At 32.1% G+C, this 24,567-nt stretch overlaps 1 protein-coding gene across 1 annotated transcript in view; it reads right to left on the reverse strand.

Moving 5' to 3' along the window:
* Positions 1 to 12,597, reverse strand: part of Glut1 (Glucose transporter 1) — a 33,679-nt gene extending 21,082 nt beyond the window's left edge. Inside the window, exons 1-2 of the mRNA XM_080157769.1 lie at positions 11,332 to 12,597; positions 3,923 to 4,054 (exon numbers count right to left, since the gene is read on the reverse strand). Of these exons, the coding sequence (XP_080013895.1) occupies positions 3,923 to 4,054; positions 11,332 to 12,029 (830 nt within the window). The 5' untranslated portion in view covers positions 12,030 to 12,597. The remainder of the gene's footprint in view (positions 1 to 3,922; positions 4,055 to 11,331) is intronic.
* Positions 12,598 to 24,567: the final 11,970 nt, after the last annotated feature.

The raw sequence follows: 24,567 nt of genomic DNA on the forward strand, positions 1-24,567 counted from the left end.
CTTTTTTCAAAAGTATTTTAAAGTTTCTATAAAATTGTTGAATATTTTTTTCAATAAAAATGTAAAGCTTGAAAGGTCAAGAAAATGTGAATGGATTGCTGTTATGCAAAAAAATATTATTTCTTTCAAAGCAGTTAAATTATCGAAATTCGCTATTGGTATCTATGTAAAATCTAAAATACTTTTAATACATAATCCAGGGGTTTCCCTAAATTGTGCCTTATCGAGCAGAGACCCACATTTTTTTGGGTTTGTGTTTAAATTTAGGTAGGGGCGTAGATCCTTTACTTTTAGGTTTAGTTTAAAAAGAAAATAATTTTATAAGCCTCTCCTTGATCTAAGAAAGGCATTTCAGTAAAGGAGAACCATATTGGTTCAGTGGTTAGCAAACCTTCATAACATAAAGGGACATGTATATGTCAAACGTTGTTATCATATCAAGATAAGACTGCACATTTAGACGACATAATAGTTATTTCTCGCATTGTGTTATAACCAGCTTTCCGCGGATATAAAATATATAATTATAAGATTAAAACCAGTTTTTTAGCCCTGAGATGCTGAAAGCAGAGGATAAAAAACTGGTTTTAACCTTATGATTGTTCATTTTATATTCGTAGAAAACGTAGATATAATAAGAAAATAAATTTGCTGTTTTTATTGATGAAATTATTCGCAGTTATGAGTAAACATGATGCAAAAATGTTTGTATTTTCAAAACTATTGATGAAATTAAATAAATAATACCTGTGCATAATACAAATACAATTTTTATACAATATTACGATTTTTGGTAGGAAAGCTACTCAATAAATCGAAATGTTCGTCTGTCCTTCAGTCAGCTAAATTTCTGAAACGTGATTTTCTCAAATGATATTGAAAATGGCTAAAAAACCGCCTCTACCCGCTCCCTGAACCGCCCGACGACCCTGGTCACCATGTCCCTGTCTAAGGAGACGAAGTTCTCTTTGATTTTAGCAATGAGAGAAATCTTTGTTGTATTGACGTGTCTATTGGTTCGTGCTTTAATGGTGCTCTAGGCCTAAAAGTCCATTGACGTAAGATCAGGGCTGCTGGGAGGCCACATCTCCTTAGAAACGTGAGTAACCGCATGATCCAAATTCACCCATCTTTCAAGCTACCCTTCGACACGGCGGCTCAGATTTGAGTTACAGTTCAGCTAGAGCGGCGTTACATACCTTTTTTAAAATGGCATGAAGATTTAGCTATGGTTGTCAGTGCAACCTATAGTCTAAAACAAGTTTAAATATGGGTCCCGGGAATTTTTAAAGATTTTTGACGTTTTAGATATTTCAAAATCTGCCAAGTATGACTTTGCCGGTGTACTATAGACAAGCAAGATAGGATAGAAAGCTCTAGTCTTTTAAAGTGTCTTACTTGTGTAACTAATAGTATTCCCAGCAATTTTCATAAGTCTATCTTACAAATTTTGCCCCCCAACGACAGCTGAAAAAGGCAATTTATAAAAGGGTGCGTTATTTTGCCCCCCAAATCAATTTTTGAATTAATTTGCTTGTTGGTTATACCTTATTCCTGATTTTGCCCACCCTTTATAGCATATGTATAATTTACTTAGTACGTCAGTCTGTCTGTAATGCTCTGATGGCCATTAGGTTTCTGTAGAAAAATTATTAATTACTCAGTTGCTAGTATAGATAGACGGCTGATTTAAAAAAAACTCTTAAGAATAGAAGGCTGAACACTTATCATCTATACTATACAACTTATTGTATCCATCTGACAGTCATGTTCCGTTTTGTTTTACATTTGCTTGCTTAGTACTAGTAGTTTATACTTTTACATATATACTTTTACACTTATTGAGAGCTTCGCTAATTATTGATGTTTTTTTAAGTATTTGTGCTACCCATGATTTCTAAAACAGCTTCACAATTAAGTTTCTGTTTGCCAAAGTGAAGCCTTCAATTATTTTTTTTTTTTGACTTGAGAAAAAGTACTTATTTAGATAAAAGTTTATAGTTGAATGAATGAGTTTGAAAATAATACTAATGTCACTTTTTACTTACATATGTACTTATAACATATGACTCTAGAGAATATAGTAATTTCCTTTTTCAAGTTACATGGACAGGGATATGTGTTTTAAAAATAAATTGCGAGGTCCCTTAAGTGGCCAGTTGAACATTGACTCCCATGTTTTTAAAATTGAAAAAAAGGGGACGGAGGATAGTTTTTGGTTTGTTTGTTTATTACTTTAGGGCAGGTTAGGTTGGTTTATTTTGCTTTGTCGCTGGGAAACTCGCAGGGTTATGGCACCGCAAGTATAGGACACGCAGGGGTTGGGCATAAGAACAAACAACCAACCTCCTTTATTTTTAATTTATCTTTAAAAAAAGGCTAGGGTGGGACTTCAGAGCACTATTTGGGAAAGGCTCACCCTCCCCCCCCCCCCAAAAAAAAAAAATGTATAGAACAGATGGAGGAAATAAACTTTGAACTGTGAATTATACTTTAAAGACTCTTTCATCCATTCGTTGGCTTAAAAACCATTAAGGAAAACATTTGTTCCATTTGCCATATCTAATTTTCTTCTTCATAATACTTGTTCCACTAATTGACTTCTTCCCAGGGTTTTCAAGGGATAAGACAAAGGACGATAAATAATTGTACATCCACAATCATTGTGGACAAAATGTACCCCTATTTTAAAATCTATGGTGGAAAAGTTTAGACACTGCTTAAATGTACAACTTAATTAAGATTTATGAAAAATATAATTTTTTTTCTCAATACAATAAATCGGAGAGTTTAAAATATTTTGAGATCAGTATTATTTAAAGTCCAATGTCCCCCCCCCCCTCCCTGGTTCTTTTTGGTTTGTTTGATGAGATAGAGACAATGACACAAACACAAGTTTTCAGTAAAAACCACCAGCAATTTTGTTGCAGAAAAACGAACCCAGTAAAAGTGTCGGACTGATAATGACGTAAAAAAAATAATTACCCAATGAGAGGCCACTATAAATTTACCATTGGTCAATAATGGCCTCTCATTGGCTAATTTTGTTTTTACGTCATAATCAGTTCGACACTATTACTGGGTTCCAGAAAAACAGCACATTTTTCACATTGATATCCGAAAAAACGTCGGGGTTTATTTTTTTTTTTTTTAATTTTTATTTTTAATTACAAGTTACCCAGTAATATAATCCTAACTAGCTATCTCATAAAAAAAACTTTGCTGTTTTGCGTGAATCCAAACAAAAACTTGAGAAAAAAAGAAAATGTTTTTGTATTCTCTATTATTACTGGGGGAGGGGGGGGGGGGGGAGCCGCATTACCTAATGTAATTATCTTATAACTAATAACAAACATTGATTATTTTTGCCAATAAACCTTATTAACAGTTGCTATCTAAGAATGAATCCTCAGATGTTATCTTTATAAAAAAGTATCAGGATTTCTGTTTGTCTGCGTGTAGCGATCTCAATAATTGCTGAACCAATATGGTTCTCATTTACAGTAAAGCTTTTTATAGCCCATAGATAGTTTATAAATATTATGGAAATAAGAAAAATCGCCGTTATCAAAAATTAAAGTTTCGCTAAAGGCCTCTTGGAGCATAGCCGCTAACTCAAGAAATGCCTGTTATATCATTAAAATCTATTAAAGTATACATTTTACTCAAGGTTTTCAAAATTATTTATATTCTTAAGGGAAAGACAATGGACGCTAATGACGTTCCCAATAATGCTAAACAATATAATAATTATTCGTTAAAAGGTTTGGAAACTGAAAGTTTAAACAAGCTAACCAAGAATTAATAACTGTACCTAAAGAGAACGTGTTTATATAACTTGGAAACCAGAGTAATTTTAAGTCCAGTAACCTTTCCCTCCCCATGTTTAAGAGTAGCAGCACAACTAAAGCTAAGTGTGTACCTGCGTGTTAGTTCATGTAGTTGTCCCCTAATTTCTGATAGTGCTACGTGTGTCTCTACACTGGGTATCCCGTGCAATTCCTCCAGCTTCCCGCTCAGGTTCCGGTTCATTATCTGCATCTGCTTCTGTAACCTGGAACAAAAATTATCCAGTTATTTTTTTAAGCTTTGAAAGATAGGCTAATGAAAGATATGTTAGAGTAATATTTATAATTGTATAGGGACTCGGTATTCAAATGGGATGTAAAGAAAATAGCATAAAAACACCCAGAGACCAATGTGAAGCTTCCCTTAAAAGAAAAAGTTAAAAACTTAATCAGTTCGGTAGTTACAGACAAAAATAACCTTACTACTTTATATAATAGGATAGTACATATAAAAGTTTAAATATTATAATAGGTTCTAGGATTGTTTGCGACACCCCCCCCCCCCCTCCACCCCCAATTAAAATGAAAATCTTCTAAACAATTTTGAAAAGATAATCTAATATCTTTAATTTAACAAAAATGTTTTTTGGACTGTCTGAAAAAATAAAAGTTAGAGAAAATGATTAATTATGATTTGATAATGATTAAATTGTGTTATATGCCAATCAGGCTAATGAGTTATATAATGAACAAGCACGATGCCATCCATGATGCCGTCCAGGGTAACATTCAATTAACAATTAACTCAAAAAAACTAAGGTATTTTAGTATGTACTATTCATGATGCAGTAAAATACACAATTAAAAAGGAAGCAGCCAAGAAGAAGTATGCCTGCCAATATTTTAGGTCTGACTAAAAATCAGATGCCTATTTAGTATTAGCCTTTGTTAAGGCAACAACATTGTAGTACTTCTTTATCAAGGATATTATGGAACTAAAGAAAAATTTAGGTTAAACAAAGGAGTATAGTCCAATTCGTGGCAACGCCCCTTAAGGGGCGATTCTTCGAATTTTCAGAGTAGCTTTTTTCCTATTTCTAGCCCCTATGGGGGGCTCAAACCCTGCGGGGCCAATTGTATAACCCTGCGATGTAATCACCTAACCTTACCTAACCTAAAAGACAAGTCTTTATGTTGTTTATTGCAAAGACTAAAATTTTTATCTCCTTCTCCAACTCTTTGTTTAAGTCAAAACTACAAGAATTAACGCGATTTTACAAGAATTACTTTTAAATTTTGCTTTCAAAAAAATTGTGTTGACTGATGAACTATGATACTAAAAATTTTAAAAAATAAACAAATAATACTTTACTCAATAAAACAAAAAGATATTGTTCTCTAAACTAAAATACAAAAGTTAGAAAAAAGTAAAATGAAATATCACCGAACTTTACCAATTTCTTTTGGAACAATGTACCATCAATTTTCAAGTTATGAGATATGATATTATTCTGGTCTGTGCGTCTGTACATTAATGCTTTAGAAGTTATACAGCATTTGTCCTTGTTATTACAAAACAAGGACGAGTATTTCACTGAGAAGCGCAGTAGTTGAAGCTTATTACGGTTTTGAATGAGCAGAGTAAAATTAATTTTTGGGAGGGAGTTTCCAATAAATTAATTACTGATTTTTGATCGTTCTTTAAGTCAAGGGTTATGAATATGATTATTTTGCTGTTACGGATTGCAGACAAATTGACGCAACGGATAGACATTGACTAGTAATAGAGAAGCTACCCTGAAAAATATGGATTTAAATCTTAGCAATAAAACTCCTACATACAAACACAATTATAAAAGGGTGCGAAATTTTACCCTATCCTCTTCTTACACAACCCACTGATAAAACCCTGTGCACGCAACTGAGCACAATAATCCACTAATAATCAGTTCTTTTAAAACCTTTGTTTGTTGTAGCTGCGCCATTTTATAAAATAAAGGATAATTATTCTTTTTGCTATAATTATTTCGTTTGCCATTCTTATATTTAATTAATAAGTTGAACACTTCGAAAAGTTTTTAAAAATTCATTTCATATAAGAAAATTACATATTTAGGTTATATATTTGTTTAGACTTTAATATAATACTCGTGTTATTAATTACTTAAAAAGATAATTAAAATAAGTAGGATAAACATTTATCTAGGAAAAAAGAAATAGAGAGAAATATATATGAGTCAAATTATATGATAACAAGGACAAGTATTTACATTAATTGCACAGCATTAACTAGTTAAAATAAAGAATATAAATTATTTTTGGATTATATTGAGTAACAAACGTATCATTAAGTATGAAAAATAAGCTTATTCACGTATTAAATAATATTTTTAATTGAGGGAATCATAAAGTAAGTCATTTGAAGATGCTTCGCACCTAAAAATGCGGATTTTCGATTTCTTTGCAACAACTAAATTCGATTAGTTGAATATAGGTAGAAAATTTATCAGCAAAAAACAAGGATAATAACATCCATAAAAAAAGGATAAAATAAAAGTGGAGGAAAAATCAAACAATAAGGACTATATCCATAAGTAGCATAGCTTAACATTTGTAAACAACATAATTATTTAGGCATGTTAGAATTGTCCTATCGATTTCAAATTTTGCATGGTGATTCCTTTAATAGTTAGGTACGATTTAGAAAGCGTAGCAACTCAATAATCATCACCAAAATGTCCTTACGTCCATTTTAACCGTGTTGATTTTTTTACTTTTTAACAACAAATTTATGTGATCTAATCATCCGATTGATCTGATTTTTGGTATATTGATTCCTGGGACAGCAAAGTATAATGTAATAAGCGATGCAACTCTATAATCAAGTCCTAAAAATGTAAGTATGTCCATAAACATTATCCTGAATCAAGCAGTTTTTCAACAAATTTACTTACAATTTTGCTTTGACTCTTATACATTTATATTATGTTTTCCGAACGTCAAAGTAATTTACTTATACTAACTTTAGCGCCCTTCGTTATAAATTTATATTAATAATTTCTTTTAAATCAGCGATCTACCCAACAACAAATTCTAGAGTTTTTGGTCCATAGTTTCATTTCTTTGCTACTTATGTCCTTGTTTCTATCAAGATAATGAAGAAATAAGAACTGGATTTGTTTATAATGTAGCTACGCTATCAAAAAAGAGGAATATTAAAGCTTAATTAGTTAAGTAAAAGAAGGAAGAAAAGAGAGAAAAGAGAGAAAGAGGGGAAAATGATACATCGATAATGATAATTATATGTATATTATCACCCAGGGTTACGAATCAAGCATTAGAGGGATAAATAAAAAAAAGAGTAGCGCAGACATTTTAAAAATCAACAATAATAAAGTAAGCAATATTTTGAGAAGAAATGCATAAATTGTTTATTAGTGTGTGTCTATGTGTCTGGAGAGGGTAAAGAATAAGATAATGGAGCAGTTAGGAAAAGAAATCCAAGTTATTTTTTTTAAATGGGAGTAGGTTGAAAAAATTAAAGTATGTGGAGGCAGAGTAAACATATCATCTATGGAGTGGGGTAAGGCTCAATTTTTTACAATTGGAAAAACTTTAATCTACAAGTATCTTCAAAGGGGATATGAGTAAGAATTGCTTAATATAAAATGTGGAATATTAAAATCATTTTCCAATGATCTATAACAATATTTTTATTGTTGACAAATGTTCCATGATATTCCTGGCTGCGCTACCACTGCAATCATCAAAACTTGTAAAGATATGGGGAATTAGTTTTTACATACAATTTCCTTCAAATGCTTTCTTGGACCTTTCAACCCCAAAAATAAAACTCCTGCAGAATACATACTGTTGGTGGACAATAAGGTTAAAAGTTCAATCTATAGATCAAAAACTTTAAAATGATTCCTATAAACTGTGTCAAACGTATAAAAAGCCAGTATGAACTATGGGAATGCCTTGGCACATTAACAGCACCTTTAGATTAATAGAAGTAAATTAAAATGGTAAAATAATTTGCTTGTTATATAAATATTTACGTGTAATTGGTTGATAAAGTGAAAAAGAATATCGAATTTCATTTGTTTTCCCTTTTATTACTTTAATACATACTATACAAATTATGGGGGGGGGGGGGATTTGTTTTATCCCAAAGTAAATAAGGGGGTATTGAGAAACAGTATTAGCACAATAATAAAATTATACTACAAATAAGTGTCAAAAATCAGCAGCTTACAATAAATACGCCCCCAGCATTAAGTGGAATGCTCCCATTCTTTTGCAATTTTTGATTCGAATCTATGCCAAAACGCTTAAAACCTAGACTAATAACTATTGTTACATTTATTTTACTATACACCTCTAAGACTTCCATACTGAAATTATGCTATTTAAGGGTCTATTATCGATATTTTGTGCTTAAGAGGTAGCAATAGTTTTAAAGTGGTAAAAGTTATTTATCGCATAGTATTAGAGATAGCTTTTCGCGGATATATAAATGGTATATTATAAAATTTAAACCGATTTTACCTCCGATACGATACATGATTTTTCAGTTTTGCTCGGAACCGGTTCTAATCCAGCGGAAATTAATCGGTTTGGAAGCCATATTAGAAATAGTTAACTTGAACTATCTTATAAGCTATATTTTTATCCTTATACTAAAGTAACAGGATGTTTGTCTGTCTGTGTGTCTCGCTAACCGCTGAACCGATCGGGTTCTCCTTAACAGGGTAGATTCTCATATGTCCTGGGAAGGTTTTTAACTATTTTGGGGGAGGGTACTACCACCCTCCCAAAAGAAATGACAAAAAAATTGTAAATTTTCTTAAAATCTGGGAGACTTCAAAGTAACATTAAGAGGTATCCGTAACATAAAGAATTATCGTAAACTTTAACAAACAAAAACATTTAAAGTGCCACTAGAGGCCTCTAGGGGCGTAGCCGCTAGTAATTATATAAAGTACTTATATAAAAGGAATTTGGTAATGCTATTGTTGGCTAAAGATAATTTTTTTATCCCTTGTAATATTCCTTATATGTAAGAGTCATTTTTGTTGGTTTCGTTAGCTTTGCATTAACGCAATTAGTATAAGAAAAGTGTGAGTAGCTTATTAAAATTATATCTTTATATTTTGTAGTGCAGCTATTTTATGAGTATGGGCTCTCCACCTTTCTTTTAACAGAAGTAGTTTATCATTCCTTTCACACGTTTTTTTCTTTCTTTTGATTATTTTTTTTTATTATAAATATGGTAACCGAAGGACACTTTAAGGAAGACAATGAACTATAAATTGTTGTACATCCCCAATTTTGACGAACAAAAATACCCTTGTTACAGATTGAGGCTATATGTGGAAAAGTTTGGACACTGCTGGAATGTAAATTTCATTTAAGATTTATAAAAGGCCTTAAAGTTCGAATGAAGAAACTTGTTGAAGGAACATTTTTAATTCAGTCCAATGTCCCTTCCCTCCCTGGATAACAGAACAAACTAAGGTTAAATAAAACACATGGAAAACATTTTCTCGTATTCATTCAAATCCGGTAGATAGAAACCGGTTCTCATCCGTACGAAAAAACTATGTCAGGCATCGTATTATATCCAGTTTTCTACGAATATAAAAATATAAAAAACTGGTTTTAATTTTATAATTGTACATTCTATATCCGCGGAAAGCTGTTTATAATACGATGCGAGAAATTACTATTCTTGCAATGGATAATTTGAATAAAAAACTTTAAAATAGTAACTTTAATTAATTTTCTTTTTGCTCATATTGCGTATGGACCTCAAACAAAGTTTTTTGTTAGGATAGAACCCGCAGGGTTAGAACCACTTGCAGGGCTTTGATTTCATTTTTAAAGACATAAAAAATGAAGGGGGCCGGAGATTTCCATCAGTTATTTGTCTGAAATAGGTTTTAGTAATTAAACTTTTTTTTTTATTAACATTTGTTAAAGTGTAAGCTTTAAATCTTTTTTTAGAGACTTTAGCTTATTCTTTAAATGTTCCTTTAGTAATATAGTCTGAAATATATGCTTGTATGTATGTTTTGGTTATATAAAATTTATCTGAAAACTTTGTTGACTTTTGTATTGTAATATTTTGTATTTATGGATAAATTTTCTGGCACCTTTGTGCAGGATGGTATATTCAGAAGATGAATTTCTAAAACAGGTTCATGAGATTTAGAAAATTGTCAATGAATTACTCAATTTGTCTTTTTTATTATATATCTGATTAGATTTAAAGCAACAAGCAAGAACGTCCAAGGTTTCTTATTTACTGGTAAATATTTGTATATCTTGAACTAATATTATTCCTATCTCACCCCCTGTGTGTAAATGTTGACTCGATAGTTTGATAGTTTGAAAATCTCATGAATTATTTATTTTCAATACTTTAAAAATATTCTTTATTTTGCTCCACAATTCTGGGTTGGATGCCTCCACAACAAAACTGTTGTATCGTGGAAATGTCGGGGCTTCAGGTCTAGGGCATGCACACGATTTTGGAAGATGAGAATTCTAATAAAACCCTTTTATGGATAGAAAATACGTACCAGAAGAAAAAGAAGTAGCGAGTTTCGTCGTATTTTCACAGTAGTTTTTCCCCTATTTCTAGTCCGTGCGTGGAGCTCTAGACCTGAGGGGCAGTCATTAACATTTACCTAACCTAACCTTAAATAACCTATCAAAGTTACTGTGAAAATACGACGAAACCCGCTACTTCCTTTACTTTTCATGATCCAAAATATTTTTTCAAATTAAAGTTGGAGGATTTTTCTTGTCTACTTAATTGTTGGTGGGTTAATTTTAGAACTCTCTTCACATATGATTGAGTGTGTGTGATATAGCATGTGTGTTTGTCTTGAAGAAAATTAAATGAAAACTTTGTATTTTGATGGCTTTTCAACAGGGTGTAAGAGGTAATTAATTTAGCTGATTTTTAAATTTGTACACACAGTAAAAAATACCACTTTCTTGTAATGTTAAAAATTCTCAAAAATAAGAGATTTAGAGGAATCTTTCAGAAGAACGTCAAAACTATTTTTACACAACCAACTAAAACTTTTACAAAGTAAAATAACGTTTTTTGCTTCAATTTTATTTATCTTAAACTTAAAGTTTCATGCTTTCGCAAAATTTTTATTTCATATAACCACCCAGTATGATAAACTATGAATCTTTGTGTCAAGTTTTCCCCTAATCAGATATGATGTTGTTGTTGTGTTGATTTCTTTGGTTTTAAACTTACTCAAAACTATGGTTAACTTAATTTTTTCTTTGGGACATATCTTCAAAAGCATAGCAATTCTTTTTATGGATTTTACGTTTGTTTTTTAAACTTAAAATTAAAAGTTAAAAATCATTAGGAAAATATAATTTTTTGTTATTTGCCTGAACTAACACGGTTTTAAAATTGATAATGATCTAGCAGCCTAAACTGTAGACAAAAGAGTGGAAAAAGATAAAATTTGTAGAACACGCTTTGCATGAAATGATAAGGCTAACGTACCCGACAAACGGATCCTTCTGCTGCGGACTCTGCAGGTCCTCATCGTCGGCCCAATACGGATACGGCGAGGGCAGCAGCCGACACTGGGACAGGGACTCCCTTTCCTGCATGGGCGGCGGACACGGGGCCGGATGGTCCGACTCGTCGCCCTCCAACCCATCGCTCTCCGGGCAGCGCAGGAGACCGGAGGCGGATGTTCGCACCTGCGCAAAACTCGGGTACGGGTCCTCAATATCTATATCATCCAGGTTAGCCGTGGCCGTGCCCGGCCGCTCAAACTGACCGGCTGGCGGAAGGATACAGTCGGCCGACGATGGCAACGTAACGGCGGTTGCGTCATGCAAGCTTTTGCGTGAGGCTGGCCGCGAGAGTGAGGTGTGGGAACGTATCTCATCCTCGTGGAATGAAATCCTGAGGGGCTCCTGTTCCTCATCTCCATCACTCTCGTCATCCTCGTCCTCACTGTCGTGATGACGGGCCTCGTGTCTAGCGGCAGCCAAGTGACGGCCTGAGCGCTGCAACGGCTCCGGCAATTGGATACACATTGCCCGAGAGCTGGGTCTATAATTGACTGCTACAGATGGCGGCGTGGATCCTGCGGCTCCTACTGCGGTCAGTACGTCGGGCGGCCGCACGCGGACGTTGATGCCTTCAGGCGGCGACATGGGCCCGCGAGCCAACAGTCTTAAATCACTCATACTAATTTTGGCGATTTTTAACGAAGACTTTGCGGATTAAAAAATAATTTAAGGTTTTTTTTAACACAACTAGCTTTTGGGTCAAATCATACTTTTATGCTCATTTTTATGATTTTATGACCAAAGCTGCGGAGCAATGTAATTTGAGCACACTTGTCTGAATATGTTGATTCCTAGATGACTTAAAAAGCCATTATATTTATGAGAATGGTCATTATCACCAACACAAGCATACACAATATCAACCAAAGCTTACTCTCCCTCTCTCTCCCTCACTATCTCTTTCTGTTGGCTATATTGAGAGAGTACAGATATTATTATGGTATGTACTATTTTGATCCTCACAACTTATCATATTTTTAAAACCATCTAAAACTAAAATCAAATATTCTATATATGGTATTATTATTTCACGTTTTAATCATATCACTAGGCTCGACACTAAACAAGGAAGAGATTAATCTTGAGTAGGAGGGTTATAATATTAATATGATAAAAATGGTGGTGATCCATGTTTTCTGCAGGCATCAAATTGCTGGATCGATCCTGTTTTACTGTGGAATATGGACAGCCAGAGGGAAGGGTGCCTTACACTCTTGGGCCTAGGAGGGAAAGGAAATGTTAAAGGGGGGAGCTGTGGGTTTGTTGGGGGAACAGGGAAGGTTAATATGTTTGTGTGTGTATGTGTGTGTGTGTTTTAAGAGGATGGTTGCAGTGAAAAAAGGAAGGAAGAGAAATTTTGGTGGACCTTTGAGGAGGATGTTTATACTAAATGTCCATTTCTAATAAATAGCAAATTATATTACATTATTCTCTTCTCTCTTTATATGATTCAACAATTTTTTATCAAATGTATCGAATGTTTTGCTAAATTCGAAAGGGACTAAATCGTTTTTCTAATTTCTTTTTTTTTCAAATAGAGCATTTTTTCTATAACACGATAAATGCTAAAGATTATACTGTTTCATCTTTAAGACTATGAACAATAAATAACGTGAAATTTAACCCAATCATAAATCATTCTCTGTGTTTTGGTAGAAAAAAAACTAAAAATCTTTGTTTTAAGATAATTCCCAAATGAATTGAAGATCGATCAAAAAGAATTTTTTTTTTATTGGAAAATGTTTCTTTTGAAGGAAAGCAAAGCCCTAAAAACATTATGAACCAGGGTATACAAATACAATTTTCATGTAATGTTTTTGCTAAATAGAAATCAAATCAATTAAAAAAACAAATAGAATTTTTTGAAATTATTTATGAATAATAAAATAGAAATTTATTAAACTTCAATTTAAATATCATCTGTTTAAAAGCGACAGTTAGATTTGAAGAAAATCTAATTTACTTGAAAAATATTTCTTAGTTTTGTAAGAACAGCCGTGGAAAATGGGCCTTCTTCACTGAGGACTACAAATTTGGGGGAAACAAAACGGGAATGGTATAATTACAAGAAAGGGAACAAAATGGGGGTAATAAAAGTAAGGGAGGGGAATGGCGGGGGGGGGGGGGGGTTGTAAGGCCACTGTGAAGTCTTTATTGGTCCGCCTACTCTTTTGTTCCTGGGCCTCGTCTTTAAATTTAGAGGGGAAAATTATGGGGAAACAGGCAATATAGTTTTGGCCTCCATGGTTATACAGAGAGAGAGAGAGTAAGTAAAGGCAAAAGAAAGGATTAAATGGTGGGCATTTCTCTACACTTTTCTCTAAATTTTGGAAAGATATTTAAAAGGAGAAAAATGATAAAAAGATAAAAGAGATGATGATTAAAAGAGATAGAGAAAGACAGTAGGATAGAAGAAGGAATAGATAGAAAGAGAGATTGATAGAGAATTAAGTGGTGAATGAGAGAGTGTTGATATTTAGTAGTGGCCACACCTACACTCTGACCTGCAATAACTAAAATTCTAACTTAAATACAAAGATTAACTTAGTCCTTACAAGTTTCTTCATAAAGTCCAGCCCTAAATCCTTTCTTTTCAAAAACTTATCACAGTAGATTATAATAAAGAAAAGAAAATGTAATAAAAAATATGAAAAACAGGAAAAAGTGTTTGGATGATAGAATAAAAGAATAGAGGAATAAGAAATGGCTTTGTCAATGACCCTGAAATCAAATATTATTGTACAGCTTTAATCAATCAATATTTCCTAAAGTCCTTTTTGAATATAAACACATTTTACCAAAAAAAAATTTTTTTTAAATGTGCAAAAAAAATTTACATTGATGAGAGAGCGGTTTGAGGGATTTTGATGATTTTTTTTCCTGAAAAACTTGTTTATTTGATTCGGACGATAGTTATAATTGCATTGTAATTATGAAATTTTTATAATCATCATTTTTAAATTAACCAAATTCTCTGTGCTTTAAACTTGTCTTTTAATTGCCCTTTTATTCTTTTATGTAGTAAAAATGGTCGCTGAATACTGCACCCTGGTAGCTCTCTGTTTATCTATTATTACAGATCTTTTGTTTGTATGAGAAAGGAGAAAGAAAAGAAGTATGGAGAGTGAGTGTGAGTGATTGAATTGCCATATAATGTAAAAGGGTGCAGTGTTTTCTTTTCGGGGGGATGGAGGGAGGGAAATCTTGCCCAATAATTCCAATTTTGGGGAGAGTCTCTGTCTCAGCAACAAGGATCAACTAATAAAGATTTGTTATTTAGCATGCTGTCAAAATATCAATAAATAAATGTAAAATTTTATCAACAGCAATTTATCCTTAAAGATATTATTCCTTAACATTTTAATTCAAAGAAAATAAAAAATTTATATCACCATTAAACATTAAAAATTTCAATAAATAGTAAAACATTATTTTTATCATAAATATATAAGCGTTTTCAACATCTAAACAGTTAAACACAGAGATTCTTTTTAGAAAATCTCATTTTATATGTTTTTGTTTGAATAAAATAAGTAAAACATGTAAAGAAAACTATCATATCTGTTAAATCCATTTTTATAATGTTTTTTTTTTGTGTGTCAATTTAGATAAATATTTCATCATTATAATTTGTATAAAAATTTTCTTTTGTATTATTTATTGTCTAAAGTAGACATTACTTATTTTTTCATTATTGCAAATGCCTTATCCCTGAAACGGGAAAGACATAAAAAGGGGGGTGACACATAGATTGGGGTGTTACAGGATGCTGCTGGCACTCTGGTAGCAGGATGGAGGGAAGGAACTACAGATCAAGGTCACAATTTTGCTCAATTTAGTACAAATAACAATTATGGGTCAATTAAATATACAGATACCTCATGTTTATCTGGTCATCATGTAAGATACTTTTTTTTTGTGGAAATAATTAATTGGGAAAAAAACTTTTCTCGTATTCATTCGAATCCGGTGGATAGGAACCGGTTCTCATCCATACGAAAAAACTATGTCTAGCATCGTATTATATCCAGCTTTCTACGAATATAAAAATGTACAATTATAAGATTAAAACCAGTTTTTTTAGCCCGTGCCTTCGGCACCACGGGGCTAAAAAACTGGTTTTAATCTTATAATTGTACATTCTATATCCGCGGAAAGCCGTTTATAATACGATGAAAGAAATAACTATTTTAATCTTTTTTTTTTGACGTAATTCTTTAGTGATTCAGCCTGGTTAAAAAAGCCATAAACATTGTAGTCAAAATATGATATAAGAGTTAAAGCAAAAAAAAACTATACTCAACTGTTGAACTTTAAGTTTAAATAAGGTAATAAAATTGCCCCTGTTGTAGATCAAATTTAATTTTGAAAAGTTCGGGTACTGTTGGATTTTTCAAACAAATTCAATCAAATTTAACAAAAGTCCAGGTTTTTTTAAGCCAACAAATAACGAAATGTATTTATAAAATATTGGGGTTTGGTATAATTCAAATCCAATTTACCATCCCTCTCTTATAAACGAATTTACGTGGATATTATGACAGTGAACTCATTTATTGGTCAGTTCGTTCACAAGTAGTAGAGGGGAATTGGGGGAAATGGGGGGGGGGGGAATCGTTATTTAAGCCCACTACGTGTTTCACTTTATTAGAGAACGTGGAAATCTGGTGTAAGATCCAAGTAATAATTTACATATATCCATTTTTACAGTACACTCCCTCTCTCATAATCTTCATAGTATGATCATAGAAGACGACAATAAATATGTTACCTAGATTCACCTGAACATTTTTTAATTTTGATAATAATGAATAAAACCAAGGATCTAAGGAAAAAGACAATAGTTAATAGATTGATGAACATTCCCAATAATGACTCACAAAATTAGCCCTTCTGTAGATTACAATTAATGTTTGAAACATTTAGACACTTTACTTCATGAACCAACCAATAAAAATTCTATAAAAGCCCCCAAAGTTGTTAAGACAACGAATAAGAAATCACTATCTCGAAACCTTGGGGACTAGTGTAATTAACAGCCTAATGTCCCCTCCACCACTGGATTAAATCACAAAATTTTGGGAAGTTAATGGGCCAAATCCTATGAAGTTTCCGAGTCTACCCTAGGAAGTAGAGTTCCTTTAGCCTTACATAGATGTGAGAAATATATAAGCCTTAGGAAACCCTTACTCCTGGACTAGCCTAATAAATTTTAAAGGAGTTGGTCCTATGTAAATTTCTAAACGTTTAATGTAATTCATAGCTGTAAAACATATTGTTTACTGTACTCAAGCCATCCATATTTTTTCAGTTTAGTTATTAGTTTTAATAAGTTAATTGTAGGAAAGCTTCACTCCTTAAACTACATAATTGGAAAAGATTTAAAAGACAAGTTTTTTACTTTGAATTTTTGCAATCATAGAATTTGGCAAATATCAATATTCAAAAAATTTCCAATTTTTAAAATTACAATATTTTCTAATTATTGATTTGTTCTTGATTTTAAAGATCACTACTTTCACAAAACAACTTTTTAAGGTATAATTTATGAAAACTATTTTTCCGATATAAAAAAGTGTTTTTGAATTATGCAATATTTTTTATTCTTTATATTTGTTCATACCTAGTGATTTTGTCATCCTGGTTAATTATAGAAACTCCTATCAGGGGCGTCCAAGCTTTTTATTTTGGGGGGGGTAAAATTTTTTTAAGGGGGGGGTAATTCAGTTTTGTGGGGGGTAAAATGGCGCGCGAAGCTCGCCGTAAATTTTTTTTACCCCCCCCAAAATTTTTACCCCGGGGGTAAAATTTGCTTGGGGGGGGGTAATTACCCCCCCCTGAAATCTGTTGGCAGGGGTAAAATTTGTTTACCCCCCCCAAAATTTACCCCCGGGATAAAATTTTTGGGGGGGGTAATTTAAATTTTATCAAAAATTTAGTATTAAAAATGCGCGCGAAGCGCGCAAAAATTTTTTTTGTTAGAGATTTTCTATTTTGGGGGGGGTATTTACCCCCCCAAAATTTTGGGGGGGTAAATACCCCCTCCTAAATAGTTGGGGGTGCCTACGGCACCCCCAGAGTAGGGGTAAATTTTAAATGGGGGGGGGGGGGGTAATCGCCCCATTAAAAATTAGAATTTGTTCCAAAACTGCCTCTAGCTCTGGTTGTGTTTTTTAAAACTTGATTTCTTATCTTGCATTGATTTTATATTTGTGAAATGTCTGCTTCTTCAAACTAATTTCTAATAACTAGGACGATAGCATTGATAGATATCTTTTTGTACATAAATTCTTAATTTACCAGAGGATCTTTCCTTATGCAGGAATTTAGTTCCAATTCAAATTCTTGACTTTATTATCATGTTGAGGAAAATGAGAGTTATCTAATAGAGCTAAAACATGTTCTTGAAATATGCATATATTAGGACCACTGGGTATACCAATTATTTTCACTAAAAATGTAGTAAACGAATTTTTTTTGTTGACAAAATGGAAAAAAATATTAATAAGTGTAAGTAAAAGAATGCATAAATATATATATTTGTTGCCATACTCACGATATTAACAATTGGGTTTCTTTTGATGATAATTATTCTTGTTTTCATTTTATTATTCTCAAACTGTTTTAGACTTCGCGTAATTTCAGCCTATAAACCACTGTAATTTGCCTCAAGAAAAAAATTAAATTTACAAAATATGCAACAGTTTAGGAGTTATGCCCAAAAGAAACACAGAAATAATATTATTTTATAATTCTTTTGATATTACACAATATTTAGGTTTCAGGTTAAACAAATTATTTCATATTGAACTTTTTCTCCAAAATAAAAAAAAAATCTGCTTTTTGGTGTTTTATGTGCAGTTATTATGCAAGAACATATCTACAGACTAATTAGAAGGCTACGTAAGAGGAAGGTGCTGTCACATTTTTGCTAATGTTTTGTATGAGTTTTAGCCCAGTATGGCAAATACAATTATGAACGAGTATTAAAAAGAGTAGCTACTTTATCATTCCAATTTGTCAGTCTGTATGTGCTCCTTTCGTAAGAAACGTGTTGAGGTAAACATGATTTTGTCAGCACCTAATTTAGATGGACGACTTCTTTTTTGTGTGTACATTACAAATGTGCATTAATTGTACTGAATTGGTCACTTAATCTATATATCATGCAACACATGACATATATATTTAGATATAATGGTTTTATTGTTTGCTTAATTATCAACCTCTTATCTCTCTCTTTCTTTTTATTACAACTTAATATCTGCTCTAAAGTCTACAACTCACTGTCCCTATTTGTCCATCCTTAATATTTTGGTCCTCATGGATGTATATATTCCTGTTTATTTAAAGTTTGGGGTAACAATTTTAGGGAGGGGAGGGGGGGGGGGTAGAATTGGTAAAATCATATATATTTTGAAAAAAAAATTTATGTTAGGGAGATTATCCCCTTGGACGTCCTTGCCCTTTCAATTTAGATGACAGAAACATTTTTTAATCCAATGTTGAAGGGGTTATAATGACAATAGATGCAAATTAAAAAATTGTACTAACATATTGCAAAATCAACTAAATAAACATCTCTTGAAAATCAAGATATTTCAAATAATTATTATTCATTCCAAAGGGAATTTTTGCGGTTTTGTGTGAAGCCTCAGATTTCATTATACGACTTCTCTACTCCTATCTTTAAATTGCCCTAAGATCTGTATTATAACATCAGTATTTATTTTACTTTTGACCAGTTTGGTTGGTTATTACATTATCGTGATAAATTGTGTTTTATCATTGCCAATATATTTTTTGTTTTGTTTTTGTTTTTTATTTATTCGCCCTTTTGAAAAGGGGCATTGTTTAAAATACTGATTAAAACCTGTCCAGGAAGTATGCGGGGCTGCCCTGCTATAAACAAACATTAAAAGACATAATATGAGAAAAATACATGTCTTAACTACTACTAACCCCAGTAAAAAACTCTACTTAATTTCAATATTTATTTCCAAATTTTCGAAAGAAGGCATCTTTCCTCATCAGGGCATTTAAAGATTTTTTAAAATATACAATCAAACAACAACTGCCATATTATACATCTCATCCAGGCATTTAAATTTTTAGCATGATTTCACGTAAAAGAAACTAATCAGTAAACAGTTAGCGGGATTTACGAACAGACATACCGACAGACATTTTGCTTATTTTATTTCTAGAATTTAGGAAATATTATTATTTGTTGGATCTAAAGGGATAAAACACTGGCAGATAAATTGATGTACATTACTTGTGACGATACACAAAATTACCCCTTCTGCAGATTAAAATTAGTGGCTGAAACATTTGGACACTAAACTTAATGAACAATCCAATCAAAATTCAATAAGGTCCCCAACGTTTTTAAGCCAACGAATAAGAAAACGTTATTATAAAACTTTGGGGACTATTGTAATAAACAGCTCATTGTCCCCTCTCTCTCTGATTTACTTTTTGTACCGGTTTCAAACTTTACAGTGCTTCATCAAAAATGTTATTTCACTAAATACACTAAATATTAGTTGACTAGAATTGAAATACTCGAAGGCTACTTAAAATATCTCAAACTTAAAATTATCTTTTATTATATTCTCTAAAATCTTGTATGATTTGTATTCTTTTGCTTGGATTATGGAGGCTTGACTTTGTTTATGTTTATTTCAGGTTTTTTATCTTTAGACTTAATCACATGCACATACCTTTAATTAGTATTTCAGTAATGAAGTGGAAAATCAAATTTATGTGAGAAGACTACTCAGACCAAAGAGTAGCCAAGAAATTAAATATTTTCCTGAGGAATTTCTGTGTTCCCTAAGCCTGATCGACAGACCTACGGACCATATGAGTTGTATAGTTATACTAGATGCTTATTGTTTCAGTGAATATTACAATAATTCAGTCGTCTGTCTTAAATAACAGCCGATGAAATATCAAGTCTAAAAAAAGTCAACTTTTTTATCCTTTTATTAATGATATTCGAATTTGTTGTTATGGACGCATTACTACGCATTTACTACGCTTTTAAAAACCAGATGTTTTAAATACATACTTTTAGAATTAAAACAAGGATCAATTTAAAAGCGAAGCTTAACAGTTAATATGATGTTGTCATGTAAAAAGACTCACAAAGATTGGCCCTAATTGTGGAAAAGTCTTGTTTTCAATAACAAAACAGTTAAAAATATTTTAAAAGCAAAGGTTTCTTAGAGTTTAAATCAGGGATAAGGGATGGGAAACCTGGCCGAAAATTAGGTCTCAGCCTCCTTTTAAAAGTGATGGGGCAACTTTTCTTTTTTGCCTATAAAATCAACTCATTTTCGCCAGTTCCTCATTGGCTGTAGGCCAATATCCAATAACCTGAAACTTGCTTTTAGCATTAACCAATTATTAATAACAAACGCGTCCCCCAGTTCATTATTGGCTAAATTAATTCAAGCAAACATAAATTTCTGCTATTAGAAAGACAACAATGGAAAGTTTCTGCTATCAGAAGGACAACAATATATATGACGTTCAATCACATCAACTTTTTATTAAACCTACACATTAATAAATGTCCATATAGCAAAACATAAATTGAGAGATCGTTTTTTGAAGACTGAGTAGGATTCAACATTTTATACTTTAGAACAATGTGAAAAACTCATTGTCTTTAGACAATTTAAAAGTTACATTTCATGTGGAATTGTTTTGTTAAAAAAATTTTTTCATTAATTTTGGTAAAAATTAATGCACACTTAATTGAACTTTTCTGTTAATATTTAACGTAAAATTAATTTTTTTAAAAATTCTTAATTTATATGTATGCTATGGAACAATTTGTTGATAGAATGTTACCCATGTACTTATTCAAATCTACTTAATTTATTTATTAAAGCTGGGGGGCTAAAGCGGTGTTCATTTCTAAATACAAATTTTGGGGTGAAGTAGATCCCTCCTTAAAATGTTTGAAAATAAATCAGATTTAACCATCTCAAAAAAAACTTTTTTTTAAATGGGGGGGGGGGGGTGGCGAAATAATGACCATCTTAACGGGATTCTACTTAAAGCCACTAACAAATTGGTTCTTTGAAAATTTTTTATTATATTTTGTTGAATCAACTACCTGAATTCTATTCTATACTTTTTTTCTTTGCATTCATATAATAGCTATTTCATCATTGTTCATAGTTTTCAAATCTAACTACTGCGTCATCCCGAAACTAGTTTTTTAGGCCTAGTTGGAAAATAGGCCTGGAATAATATTTTCTTACGTTTCCCATCCCTTATCCCTGGTTTAAATGTCTTCAGGGGCTGTTTGATTCTAGTTAAACTAAATTATTGAGACTTCTGTTTACTTCCTATCCCATTATAATAATGAATATCCACGTATTAAGTGTTAATGGTATATTTAATGCAAAGAGAAACTTTTCTATAGTTAGGGCCTGTGCAGTAGTATGTCGTAGCAGCAGTGGTTATATTTCAGTGATATATGTATGAAAGAATTGTTTCAATTCTATGATAAAAACAACCTTTAAATTGAGTTAAACTTTGTCTGATAATTTATTATTCGTCCTTTGATATGTGTCCTCAAAGCATGATAATCCGCTATATTTTACTAATGAAAAGGGAATAAATTCTATCCCACTGCACTGTAAAAAAAAATTACACTTCGCAGGACGATTCCCCAAAAAACTAGGGGCGCATCCACTATTATATTGATAATGTGACACTATGACGAATGATGTAAATATTGCATGAAAGAAAAGCTTTTATTTTTTCCTTTCCAGGGATGCGGAGCCAGAGAAAATTATTACTTATGGCCGAAGTTTTCAAAGATTTCTAAAATTTAAGTGGACGATTTTTTCGTCATAAAATCACACTTTTCTAATATTCAGAAAGCTATTTTATATTTTCAAGGAATTTTCACTAAAAAGTAGAAAACTATCGAACCATTTATTGCTTAAGTCAAACAGATGGAAGGACAGGCAATTAAGGATAATTTTGATTACCACAATACTTAAAACTTTAAACTTATCATTAAGTCAAATTCTATAAAGTTTCTTAGGCTAGCCAGAAGTTAGGGTTTCCTAAGTCTTGCATATATTACTTTATATCTATACTAGCGGCTACGCCCCTAAAGGCCTCCAGGGGGTAATGGAGGAGGGGGGAGTTGTATTCAATAACCCAATTTTCTCTTGCGAGGGTGGTGGTACCCTTCCCCAAAATATGAGAACCATACCGGTTCAGCGGTTAGCGAGATCCTTTGTTACAGACATACAAACGTATTGTTACTTTATTATAAGGATAAAGGTAAGGAAACCTTAACTCCGAAGCTAGCCTCGGAAATTTAATAAGATTTTGCCAGTTGTGATACAATGGCTCCACATCTCTAACTTTTTTCTCCACTTTTGTTCTCCTATCCAAGAAATAAGAATAATATCCTGACCATTCAGTACATATATTAACACCTCGCTAGTAAAACACATGGGTTAATTTTATTGAACATTGAATAAAACATCTCCATATTGGCCAAGTTAGGCTAGGGTTGATGGACCGACCCTTCGACCACATGACCGTAAGTGAACTACCAAAGGCAAAATTAGTATAATGAAATTATATTTGATTTACAATTCCTTTTGTATTTTCATCAAACTATTGTTAGTTTGTTATTGTTCCGTCTCTTATGGACATTATTGTTCCTTATAAAAAGATACTCTAAATTTCACTTTGTCTGTCCATCGTCATTCCATAACAATATTGGGAAAATAGACGTCTGATAATAATTTTGCGAAGATTCCCTGTCCCAACTAGCAAAAAGTATATAGGGGGGGGGGGGGGGGGGGTTAATGCAACCATCTCGTAATCAATGAGTAAATGGCACTTAGAATTCGAATAGGAAAAGTTTAGCCGATACCTTTCCAACTTTTTGTTCGATTTTGGGAAAATAGACCTACCATGGATTACTAATGCAAAATTTCAGGTAGAAATTCGAATTCTAAGTGCCATTTACTCATTGATTACGAGATGGTTGCATTAAAAACCCCTCCTTTACTTGGTTTTTTGGTCTGTGGGTATAATCATGGATGGACAAATCAACAAAGTGATCTATAGAATAGATGTTCAGTGGCCATAAAAATATAAAGAAAGACGAAAATCATAAAACAAAAATCGCACTACCCACTAAGCTATAAAAATTGGAAAGAATTGTAATGAATATAATAGATTTGAAATCTGCATAAAAATTTTAAGGATTTTTTATAAAATTCGTTTTTTATATAATTCATTATTAAAAAGCGCAAATCCAATTTAAGTTAATAAATTTTGACCAATAGGATAGGTGGATTGGAAACTACCTGCGCTCTAATTGGTTGAATGATGTACGTCACTTAAGCTTCTCCAATCAGGGCGCAGATAGTTTTCAATCCACCAATCACAGATGTCAACATTATTTAACTTAATTTGTATTTGCGCTTATAGATAAAGAATTATACAAAAAACGAATTTTATAAAAATTCCTTAAAATTTTATGCAGATTTCAAATCTTTTATATTCATTACAATTCTTTCCAATTTTTATAGCTTAGTGGGTAGTGCGATTTTTGTTTTATCATTTTCGTCTTTCCTTATATATCTTTATGGCCACTGAACATCTATTCTTTAGATCACTTTGTTGATTTGTCCATCCATTATTATTTTTTCCATCCTATATATGGATGTTGTCATCCTTGTTTTCTTCTACTTAGAAAATTTTTAAATAAACTGACATTTCACTATTATTCTTAAACTTTTTTTTCCAAATAACAATATTTCAGCGAAGTGTGGGTAATCCTTTATAAGAAGTATTTGTTAGTGTGTAGATGTGTGTTTGTGTATTTGTATGTGTGTGTTTAAGTGTGTGTGAGTGTGTGTGTGTGTAGAGGATGCCATAAGGATGGGAACAGCCTCTGGACAACCTGTTGATCATCACACACACACACAGTATCTACGGACACATAAGTATTGGCAGTATTAGATCTTATTTTGGTGAACTATAATCAGTTTTAGTTATAAATTTTCATGTATTATCAACTTAAAATATGTATGTGAATAAAAGTTAATATAGAAGTTAAATACAAAATTGTGAAAGATTTTTCAAATTCTTAATCTTT

Source organism: Acartia tonsa, chromosome 4 (genome assembly GCF_053477335.1).
Source record: "Acartia tonsa isolate MP-2025a chromosome 4, ASM5347733v1, whole genome shotgun sequence".
NCBI lineage: Eukaryota > Metazoa > Arthropoda > Copepoda > Calanoida > Acartiidae > Acartia > Acartia tonsa.